This window comes from Protobothrops mucrosquamatus, unplaced genomic scaffold (genome assembly GCF_001527695.2).
Source record: "Protobothrops mucrosquamatus isolate PMUCROS unplaced genomic scaffold, P.Mucros_1.0 scaffold2981, whole genome shotgun sequence".
Lineage (NCBI taxonomy): Eukaryota > Metazoa > Chordata > Lepidosauria > Squamata > Viperidae > Protobothrops > Protobothrops mucrosquamatus.
In genome coordinates, this window is record NW_015389001.1 from 1 (window position 1) to 11,906 (window position 11,906).

The 11,906-nt window shown below is 49.4% G+C and overlaps 1 protein-coding gene across 1 annotated transcript; it reads right to left on the bottom strand.

Moving 5' to 3' along the window:
* Nucleotides 1-1,363: 1,363 nt before the first annotated feature.
* Nucleotides 1,364-11,273, bottom strand: FANCG (FA complementation group G; the record flags this gene model as incomplete). The annotated part of the gene is made up of 9 exons (XM_029286146.1): nucleotides 11,196-11,273; nucleotides 10,894-10,957; nucleotides 10,630-10,761; nucleotides 10,348-10,541; nucleotides 8,904-9,007; nucleotides 8,126-8,318; nucleotides 2,296-2,442; nucleotides 1,662-1,825; nucleotides 1,364-1,430 (listed from the first exon to the last, which is right to left on the bottom strand). Coding segments are annotated over exons 1-9 (1,143 nt in total), but the record flags the coding sequence as incomplete, so codon positions are not given.
* Between the last annotated feature and the right edge of the window lie 633 nt (nucleotides 11,274-11,906).

Sequence of the window (11,906 nt, forward strand, 5' to 3'; positions counted from 1 at the left end):
CAGTTTAAATATCTCTGCACTTGTGAAGAAAAAAATTCAGAGTCCTATAGCCCTTTTCTAACTAGTCCTTGACTTACGACTGGTCCCTTAGCGACCACTGGAAGTTATGAACGACGTACCTGGGGGTAGCTATGATCCAGAGTTCCAACAGTCACACACAACCCACATGGTCACGTGACTGCACTTCAGCTGCTCGGCACCCAGGGCCCTTTTATGGTTATTCCAGCATCACATGGTCATGTAACTGCATTTTATGATGGGTTGGCTGAAAACAGGCATTGACTCCTGGTTTTCGGCAAACCGTGCCCAGGGCGAACCACTCATTTGCTTATCTACTGTGGCGTTCACTTATTGACCAGTTGCATAAAATCATCCTGCTTTTACAACCATCATGAGTTACGACCATGATGCGCACGCTCCGTTATAGTCGGAACTTGAGGATTATCTGTAGCATACTTTATTAAAAGGCATCAACTGTAGTGTCATGGTTCCGACTAATGGAACACTTCAAAGAACTTCCAGGCATTGTTTATCCTAAAAAGTCTTTATTCATGTAACAAAGGCTCAGCAGGGCATGTAGGATGCCAAGATCTGAAATCCCCTCCCCTGAGCACATATTTTGCTAGCACAGTGATGGCGAACCTTTTAGAGACCGAGTGCCCAAAAACCGCCCCAGCCCCGCCCGCCCCCACCCTGCCCACCCTCAGGGCCATCCACGGCCCTCCACCTGCGCCCCGCAGCATCATCTGCTGCCCAGCTGCCATGTGCTTGGCGCTGCTCCGTGCAGGCCGCACCCTGGGGGGACTCTTCTTCGGGGGGGCTGCTGCTGAGGGGGGGCTGCGGGGGACGGCAGGGCTGGGGCGACGGCGTGCATGCCCACAGAGAGGGCTCCGAGTGCCGCCTCTGGCACTCGTGCCATAGGTTCGCCACCTCTGTGCTAGCATATTCCCTCCCTTAATTTGCTGTCGTAAATCACGTTCTCCAATCAGTTTGAAGGGCAAAGGTTCCAGTCAGTTTCTGTGAGGCTGCCATTTCTTATCTTATTAAAAACAAGGGGGGGGAAACATTCTTCCTCATCCCCCTAGCATCTTCTAATTCTAAGAGCAAAGCAAAGCAAAGGAAAAGGCTGCCTCTTTATATTGTCAAAGCAAAAAACATCCAATCTTTGCAGCGTTGACATGTAGTTTGTGAGAACGTGACATGTTAGTCAGAAAAGGCGCCACCAGACTATCACGGCTCCCCCTCCTGCAACCCCTCCACCTGAAAGAGAAACTGAGGGTGGGGGGGGGTAGTCCCTGGAGTTGCGTTAACACATTCAAACTCTGTCCCCGTGAGGCATTCAAGCAAATGAGTTGCAACTCACCTGGGGAAGAGGTCCTTCCTGAAAGAGAGCCAGGAGGTCCAGGTAATGTTCTGCAGCCTCTGTTGCCCTGCAGGAGACACCCCCCCATCAGGAAATCATCTCCGTGGCCTGCTGTCCTATCAGCCCAGGGACCCCTGCCCTCCTCAGGCACGGACTGTGAGCCAGGAACAGTTTCCCTCTCACTGGGCTGTTGTTTTTCAAGGCATCTGGGACTTGGAAAGAAAAGGCTTCTCTTGAGAAACCGGGGGCCAACATTTTCAGCCCAGCCCCAGGGGTCTGGGAGGAAGGAGGCCCCCACCTCTCCGCCTGCAAACATCTCTTGGCTAGCATGTATTTCACTCCTGACGGGCAGCTTGGGGCAAGGAAAGCAGCCGGATGGCATCCGCTGGTGAGCAGCTCTGTTCGGATAAGGAAATGGAGGTTGTGGGACTCCAGGGTTACCTGTGGAGGACTCTCCAGAGCCTGGGAAGAGGAGAAAAAGGGTGAAGGAAAAACGCCGGATTCTGTAATGAACTTGGGCCTTGCTCAGGTTCAGCAGTACTATGCTGGTGAGCCCCAGCACGTTCCTGCTACCGTTCTCATTTTATCAGATCTATTAGAATCTGTTATTTCCCCAATCTTGACCCCTTGAAGATCTGTGGGCTTCAACTCCCAGAAAAAACTGGCTGGGGAATTCTGGGAGTTGAAGTCCATGCATGTTCAAGGGACCAAGGTTGGGAAACACCGTATTAGAAGAATGCAACATGCATCATTGAATCTGACAGATTCCAGGCAGCTTACAGCATTATAATAATCAAACAGCCCGCTAACGGTTGCTGTAGCCTTTTCCCTCTTCCCAGCCTGACAGAAAGGAGAGTGGTGCCGTCAGTTCCCCTCTTCCCTGGGGAGGGAAGGCGGAGAGGCCACCGCTGGGTCATCCTCTTGAGACCCACCTGACAAAGCAGCAGCAGAACTTCCAGTTCTGCCTCTGTGAGCTCCAGTTGGTGGTAGACGAGAGCGGCTTGGTACAAGGATGGCAGGAAGGTGGAGTCCATCTCCAGGGCTTGCTTCAGGTGGTGCAGCGCTGTGTGTGGCTTGCCCTGGAGATCCAAAAGAGTGAGAGGATTGAGGATCTGCTTCTCACCGTAGAGCGTCTACACCAGTTGGGTTCACACAACACATTAAACTGGATTAAAACAAGGCTCGGCAGTTGTGTCTCGGTGTTTTCAGAGAGCTGTTTGGAGCTGAAAGGATTTCTGGGAGGTCACAACAAGCTGTTCTGAGTTCATTCAAGCCATCCTTCCTTGGATGGTCCACAGGTGGTTCCATAAGAGGGGAACTTCTGTAAAGAACACCCACCAATGGGGACCCTCCTATCACAAATGGGATATTCAGCAGATGCTCCCCCTCCTTATCCTATTTTGTAATCCAAAGACTGGAGCGATAAGCCGGCTGGGAAGGACCAATACACAGAGCAGTCAGGCTACATAACCAAGGATTCCTGGGTCTCTGTAGAAACATTCCAAGAACCAGGAACAAGTTGGAAGAACTGGAAGTGCTAATGAGGGGAGGCCAATATAGGTAGTCCTCGACTTACGACAGTTTGTTTAGTGACCGCTTGAAGTTACAAAGAAAAATGTCATTTAAAAAGTGAATTTTGGTCATGTGAACAAAATTCCAACGCTTGGCAACTGACTCATACTTATGACGGTTGCAGTGTCCCAGGGTTACGTGATTCCCGTTTGCGCCCTTCTGACAAGCAAAGTCAAAGGGGAAGCCAGATTCACTTAGGAACCGTGTGTCACGGTTCCGACAGATGAAACTCTTCAAAAGAACTTTGTTTACCTTAAAGGATCTTTTATTCGAGTAGCATAATATCGGCACTGCATAATCGAAGCCAAAAACTGAATTCCCCTCCCCTGGACACATAGTATCAAAGCACAATTCCCTCCTCCAATTAACTGTCATAAATCACATTTCCCAATTAGCTCTCCAGCCCAGTTTTTTATCAGCTCTGGGCTCAATAACCTTGATTCTCACTCTAAGTTTAGTGTTGTTATGTCTAGTTGGACTCTCATTCACATCCCCCCTCCTCCCAGCATCATCTAACTCTAAAAGCGAAAGGAAGAAAGATGGCTACATTTCCATCTATTGTCAATGCAAAAACATCTGATGTCACCAGCATTGACACCATGTTCCTAACTTAACTGCAGTGATTCACTTAACAACTGGGGCAAGAAATGTCATAAAATGGAGCCAAACTCACTTAACAACTGTCTCACTTAGCCACAAAAATTTGGGGCTCAATTGTGGTCATAAGTCAAGGACTACCTGTAGAGTTCAATTATTTTCTTATTGTGGGGCCACGCTGGCAAGTGGAACCCATGGATCGAAGGGCATCATTTATTCAGAAAGAAGGGAGGCCACAAGAGGACAGGAGGAAGGCACCGTATGTCAGAAAAGGTCATATATTGTATTGGGATATAGGAATTGGAGCAGGAGAGGCTGTCAAGAACATCTGGATAAGAGTAAAAGGGAGGAGGACAATATTGTTGTGGATGCAATACAAACCACCAGGCTAAGGAGAGGATCAGGAAAATGACCTCCTAAATTAGATCACACAGAACTGAGACACAGCAATAAAGGAATTGCTGAACCACCCAGATATTTGCAAAGTTCCAATAATTCCTCAGCGGTCTTGTTAGCTGTTTCAATTTGCAGAAAGATGTTGAAAAGACCTGGAGGTCAGCATTCCTTGATCTGTTCTTGATTGGCAGGGAAGATCTAGTGAAAAAGTTAAGAGCAATGGGAACCCTCCATCTATTATGATTCAGGATTCTACAGAAACACACACAGCTACAACATTCACTAGATCACATAGATCAATGAAATGCAGACGCACCGTGAATTTCTCAACTATAAGATATTGGAAATACAAACACATACCATTCTGATTAGGATAAAAAGTAGGTGCTTAGGCAACTGCCAGATATGTGCAGCAAACATCTAAGAAAACTAAGACTTGATACGTATGAAGATGTAATCACCAAAAAGCCGCATTGGCAAGAAGCTCTTATTTGCAGAAAGAAAGCCAGAAAGGCTAAAGCATAAAGAGAACTGAAGGTTGTGAGAAAAGCTTGTTGTTGTTAATTGCGAAGTCGTGTCTGACCCATCACGATCCCATGGACAACGTTCCTCCAGGTCTTCCTGTCCTCTACCATCTTCTGGAGTCCATTTAAGCTCCTGCCTACTGCTTCAGGGACTCCATCCAGCCACCTCATTTTCTGTCGTCCCCTTCTTCTCTTGCCCTCCATCTTTCCCAGCATTAGGCTCTTCTCCAGTGAGTCCTTCCTTCTCATTAGGTGGCCAAAGTATTTGAGTTTCAGCTTCAGGATCTGGCCTTCTAAAGAGCAGCCGGGGTTGATCTCCTATAGGACTGACCGGTTTGATCGCCTTGCAGTCCAGGGGACTCGCAGGAGTCTTCTCCAGCACCAGAGTTCAAAGGCCTCAATTCTTTGGCGCTCAGTCTTTGTTATGGTCCAACTTTCACAGCCATACATTGCAACAGGGAAAACTATGGCCTTGACTATACGCACTTTTGTTGGCAGGGTGATGCCTCTGCTTTTTAGTATGCTGTCTAGATTTGCCATAGCTTTCCTCCCCAGGAGCAAGCGTCTTTTAATTTCTTGGATGCAGTCCCCATCTGCGGTGATCTTGGAGCCCAGGAAGATAAAATCTATCCATACCTCCATTTCTTCCCCATCTATTTGCCAGAAATTGAGAGGGCCGGATGCCATGATTTTGGTTTTCTTAATGTTGAGTTTCAAGCCAACTTTTGCACTCTCCTTCTTCGCCCGCATCAAGAGGCTCTTTAGTTCCTCTTCACTTTCTGCCATTAGAGTGGTATCATCTGCATATCTTAGGTTGTTGATATTTCTCCTGGCAATCTTAATTTCAACTTTTGATTCATCTAGCCCTGCCTTGTGAGAAAAGCTAAAAGCAACCTAAAAGACTTACGGGGATGACAATAAAAAGGAAGAAAAAAAAGGGAGAAGGGTGGTGGAAGGTTAGCAGAGATAGGGAGAGGAGGGCAAAGTTCTTCTATCCTCCTTGCTTTTATCTTCTCCCAAAGGGGAACTGTGTTCAAACGAATCTAACAACTGCCACAATTTGGGACTGGCAACCCAAGGACAGAAAGAGACATTTAGAGTAGCAGGCTACCATGAAATGGACTAATTATATTCAAGAGTCCTGAAGAAGCCTGCAGTCTGAGGAGATTTGAGAATGACCTTGGGAGACAGGAGGAGGAACTGACAAGCATTTCAAAACACTCGCATCTCTAGACACTAAAAAGAGGAAATAAATACTTTCAATCTTGCAAGATTCTGTTTAATGTAATCCTACTTGTAAAGACAGTGCTGGTTGAGCTTCTTGTCTGGATTACTTCAAAGGCCTAACACTGTGGGTAAAAACCTGGAGCCTTGGTTGTGGCATACAGCACAGTTCAGGGAAAATGCTGCCCTCTTTTCAAAAAGGAAGAAAAGACCTGGATATTTGCTTCAATGATCCTAAGCAAAACTCTGGAGCAGATTATTTAGCAGTTTGTGGGCATTTAGAAAAACCAAAGCATCACTTGACAGCAGCCATTTATCATGCCAAACCACATCTCCTTTCTTCACTGATGGCCACGTGGTGGACATAGTGCAACTTCAGCAAAGCATTGGACAAAATTCTACCAGAAAAAGGGCAAAATGTGATCCCATTACATGCAGAGTTAATGGGACAGTTATAGCCAGTAAGGACTATATTTCATAATGGTAAGTTATGAAGGCCACCTGAAGAGACTAGAAGCATTTGAAATGTGGATTTATAGGCGGCTGTTACGTATAAGCTGGGTTGACAAGATCAGAAATGAGGAGGTGATAAGCCGCCTGGGAAAGCCAAGGGAAATCATCAAACCAATTAAAAAGCGAAAATTAGAATACTTCGGACATGTGATGCGACACCCAGAAAAATACAGCATACTCCATTTAATCCTCCAGGGAAAGATGGAAGGCAAACAAGGTCCAGGCAGAAGAAGAACATCATGGCTTCAAAATCTAAGGGACTGGTTTGGACAAGACTCAGCAGCACTTTTTCGTGCGGCTACTGATAAAAACATGATCGCCAACGTCCGATAACGGATATAGCACAAGAAGAAGAACAGTTATGAAAGTGGAAAGAGAAATCAAGTACTATATTTACATGGTTTGATTCTAAGTCCTGTACAGGTAATCCTTGATTTACAGCAATGCATTTAGTGACTGTTCAAAGGTACAATGGCACTGAAAAAAGGGACCTATGACCATTTTTCACATGTATGACCAAAATGATCAAAATTCAGATGCTTGGCTGTTAACTCATATTTATGACGATTGCTGTGTCCCAGGGTCATGTAATCATTTTTTGAAACCTTGTGACAAGCAGTCAATGGAAAAGCCAGCTTCACTTAACAACGGTGTTACTAATTTAACAACTGCAGCAGTTCACTTAACAAATGTGGCAAGAAAAGTTGTAACAGGGGGCAAAACTCACTTAACAAATTTCTGACTTAGCAAGATAAATTTTGAGCTCAATGGTGGTCGTAAGTTGAGGATTACCTGTACAGGTAATCCTTGACTTACAGCAGTTCATTTAGTGACCGTTCAAAGTTACAATGGCACTGAAAAAGGGACTTATGACCGTTTTTCACACTTAGACTGTTACAGCATCCCCATAGTCACATGGTCAAAATTCAGACGCTTGGCAACTGACTCATATTTATGACGGTTGCAGTGTCCCAGGGTCACGTTATCCCCTTTTGCGACCTTCTGACAAGCAAAGTCCATGGGGAAGCCAGCTTCACTTAACAACCGTGTGACTCACTTAAGAACTGCAGCGATTCCCTTAAGCACTGTGGCAAGAAAGGTGATAAAATGGGACAAAATTCACTTAGCAACTGTCTCGCTTAGCAACAGAAACTTTGGGCTCAATTGTGGTCGTAAGTCAAAGACTATCTGTACTTTTCCAAATACGTATGCATTACTTGGAAAAATATGAAGGTCTTCAGCTGGTAATGGTAAAAACTGGCAATATGAACTTCAATGTAGACCAAGTTCTAGACCTTGATAGGATAAATCAGGGGTAGGCAACCTTGGCTCTTTTATGACTCGTGGACTTCAACTCCCAGAATTCCTGAGCCACCATGACTCAGCTTGGAAACCTCTTCCTTTCCCCTCAGCATGGCTGGCTCAGGAATTCTGGGAGTTGAAGTCCACGAGTCATAAAAGAGCCAACGTTGCCTACCCCTGGGATAAATCAAGGTCGTGATGCAGGCGGATTATGTCCCATCAAGTCAGTTCTCAATGATCACATAGTTTTTCTTCGTGATAATCTGCCTCCTCCAATCTGGTCTTCCAACAGTTCCCCCTTCGTCGCAGTAACTGAGCGCGTTCCCCCGAGTGCTGCTTCTTGTTCCCACCATGTTTCCAAGCAACAGAGCAGTAGCTCTGCATTATGAGAAAGAGGATCTGATTGGCCCTCAGGGAAACTATCCCAACTCCAGCAGCTATTCAGCGGCATCACAAATTGCTCTCTTTTATTGGAAGTTATCTTGGATGGGCCTCTGTCAGGAACATTGTACAACACATTTTTGCGCTAGTTGGTTTCCAAAGTCCCTTCCCATTCTTATATTTGATGATTCTCTGGCCTAGATTTTTTTTTTCATTTTATCCACATTCCTTAGAACACATAATGTTCCCTTACTATTTTCCGGTAGCAGCTTCCCATTAAGGTGAAGATCTGGGCAAGGACCCGCTTAGAACATAGTCCAGACGCAGCCGCTTGGAGGAAGACAAGGGCACGGTGGGGGTTGTCAGCTTCCAGCTCCTGAACACCTGGAATAAACAAACAGGCATCAAAAAGTCTAATTTGATTCAATTTAATGTGTTGCTGCATGCTGAGATCTCTGTGCCCGTTATCTAAAGAGAACTACAGATAGTTCCTTGACTTACAACTTTTCATTTAGTTGTGACCTCTTGAAATTACAACAGCACTGAAAAAAGTGAGTTATGATCATTTTTCACACTTACAATAGTTCCAGCATCCCCATGGTCACATGATCAAAATTTGGACACTTGGCAACTGATTCGTATTTATGATTGGTTGCAGTGTCCCGGGGTCACGTGAGCCCCATTTGCGACCTTCTGACAAGCAAAGTCCACGGGGAAGCCAGATTCACTTAACAAGTGCGTTACTAACTTAACAACTGCAAAGACTCACTTGACAATTGGGACAAGCAAGGTCATAAAATGTGGCAAAGGTCATTTAACAAATGTTTTGCTTAGCAACAGAAATTTTGGATTCAATCGGGGTCGTAAGCGGAGGACTCTCTCTGAAATTACAGAAGTAAATGACCGTTTTCCTTGTCTTCCCGTTTCCACTTTCAAGTTTCCTAGTATTTCGGACGTCTCTTACCTCCTAGAGTGTAAATGGAACGTTCTTCCGTCGACTTCAGGTGTCTCAGAGAAAGTTTAGACACTACCAAACGTGGTGGTCCCCCAGTCTGAGAGGGTAAAGTGCCCCCACGGTGTAGACGTCGTCACTTTCCAGCTCACTGTCACAACCAACACAAGAAGGGTCTGGGATCTGAAAAGGAAACAACAAAGAATTCCAAGAGTGCCTGAATAGAGGAAGACTTCCCAAGCTGTGAAGATGGTCAGAGAGAGAGAGCAGCGCCTATCACGATATAATCAATTTGCTGAATCTAATGGGTGGAACTAGGGGAGCACTGAATGGGGCTGCATCGCACAACCCAAAGAGAGAGAAGAGGGGGTCCTCATTACTTTTGTCGTCCTTCTTGGTACCCACTTCTGTCTGCCATTCTGCCTCCTCCTACTTAGGCTGCTAGGGGGAAAAAATGATCTGCTTTTACCAGAAGTTTGAGCTGTTTGTCAAGGGATTTAATATCAGGCCAAGACTCATAAAGGCTGCAGAACAATAAGAGTTTATCACAGTTATCCATGCCCCTCCCCACCACAGAGAAGACCCTGTGGTATTCAGACTTGGCTTGTGGCCCTCTTTTAATGCTGGACTCCAAGGCTAGCAAGGCAATTTTCTCAGCAATTCACCAGGTCCTGATTAGCTGCTACTCTAGTGCAGTGGTGGCGAACCCATGGCACGCGTGCCAGAGGCGGCACTCAGAGCCCTCTCTGTGGGCACGCACGCCATGCCCCAGAGATGGCAACTGTCCCTCTTCAACCAGCCACCCGCTAACTCGCTGAGGTGCCACGTGGCCGGATGCATCCCAGCACGGCTGGTTTCCTCCCTCCTGTCCCGTCCCATCCCTCCTGGTCTCGCATGCTCTCCTTTTCCCTGGCACGACCCACTCCATCGCCTCCTCAGCTGTCAGCCAGCCATCCAGCTCAGAGGCGGCTTCTTTGAACTGCTGGCAGCAGGCTGCGGAGCCCCAGAGTGTGCCAATCGAGGGGCCGGCAGGCTGTGGCTGCTGATGGACACCATCGGCCCCATGTGCTCTCTGGCCTCTGTGTGCGGGGGCCGATGGTATCAGGCAGCAGCCACCCCGGCCCCTGCCTTGCCCCATGGCAATGGCACCCCGATCCTGCCTCACCTCACCCTGCAGGATGAGCCTCCTGCCCACCCCCCCACCTGCCAGAGACCCCATGGATCTCCCCCAACCCTGCCCACCCCCCCACAGGCGTCCCTCCCCATGAGCAACATTGAGCTGACCACGCCTACCTTGGCCACACCCACCCAATCTGCCATGACCACCACAGCCACGCCCACCTAGTGGGCCACACCCACCTGGCACCCGGCAATAAATAAGTGGGTTTTGGGTTGTAGTTTGGGCACTCGGTCTCTAAAAGGTTTGCCACCACTGCTCTAGTGTAAAGCTCCCACCTATCCCGGCTTTCCTTAGGGAAGAGGCAGCCAGGGTCGCAGCCCCAACACAACCTTCTCTTCCTCACCTGGGCACCGTTAAGGAGCAGCAGGAGGTCCCGGGCTCTCTCCAGCTGGTGGCCGGCCAGCCACGCCGCCGCCTGCAGAGCCGCCAGGTGCTGCAAAGGGGCCCGGAGCTGCTCCGGCGCGGCCTGCTGGAGGACCCTCGGCCAGAGTTCCCCGCAATCGAGACCCTCCTCGGGCGCAGCGAAAGCTTCCAGCACTGACGGGAAGGAAGGAGGGACGGAGGGGGGGCGTTGGCCAGGTCTCCCTTCCAGACCAGGAGCCCCCCGGCCCGTTCCGCTTCTTACCTCGCCGGAGTCCCCGCTCGATCCAGGCCGAGGCGCGCTGGGGGCCGCCGCCGGGCGGGCGCATCTCGAAGGGCAGGGCGTTGCAGAGGATGGCCAGCTCCAAGGAAAGGCTCGGGAGGACGGCGGGGAGCCCTGCGGAGGGGGGGGGCACACCCGAAAGCTGAGGAGGGGAAGGGGAAAGAGGGGGGTCCCGGGGAACACCCCCGCCCCCCAGGCAGCCCCCCCGCCTCCCCGGCGAGACCCCGCCCCCCGCCTGTTCGCTACCTTGAATCTTCCTCAGCAGTTCCGCGAATTGCTGAGGGGGAGCCGGGCCGGGAGAGGGCGCCGCCTGCAACGGAAGCACCAGAGGCCGCCTTAGTCCTACTAGGCCAGGGGTAGGCAACCTCGGCTCTTTTATGACTCATGGACTTCAACTCCCAGAATTCCCAAGTCAGCATAGCTGACTTGGGAATTCTGGGAGTTGAAGTCCATGAGTCATAAAAGAGCCGAGGTTGCCTACCCCTGTACGAGGCCGAGCGCACGCCGCCCCCTTCCCCCTCCCCGCCCTCTCCCCCTCGGCCGCGCACCCTCCGCCAGCGCCGGGCCAGCCGGTCGTTCTCAGCCCGCCACAAGGCCCAGCACCCGTCGCCGTCGCCGCCCGCCATCACACACGCTAGGGCGCACGCTCCTACCGCGCCGCCCGATTGGCCGGGACGCTTCCGTTGCCGAGGCAACACCGACCGGCGGCAAACTCGAGTTCTGCAGGGGAGCCAGTGGGCGGGTCCGCGCACGAGGCCTCAGCCAATGAGCAGCGCACGCTGGCCACGTGCATTTCCCCCTGGCTGAAGAGGCCAAAAAAGGGGACTCGGCTTTCCCTCGTGAAGGCGTCGGCCCCACCACCTCCCCTTTTACTCGAGGTTGCCGGGCAGGTCCTAAAGCCGACCTTTGCTATGTTTATCTCCTAAATCAGGGGTCGCCACACTTGGTCACTTTTAAGACTTGTGAACTTCAAATCCCAGAATTCCCCAGCCAGCATTATATTGCATAGCTGGCTGGGGAATTCTGGGCATTGAAGTCCATAAGTCTTACAGTTCCCAATCGTGGAGGCTCCTGTCCTAAGTTTATCTTTCAAGAATTCACCAGACACCTCCTTTGAAAAACTCCATTCTTTTCCACTCTTAAGGATCAGCAGGTTTAATTCTTCCAAGTGTTGAAGGTAGCAGCAAAATGCTGGTCGGTTGCAAAAACGCCTTATTTTGGGGGCTGAAAATGCACTTTTGCAGAGTCAGGCTGCCCAG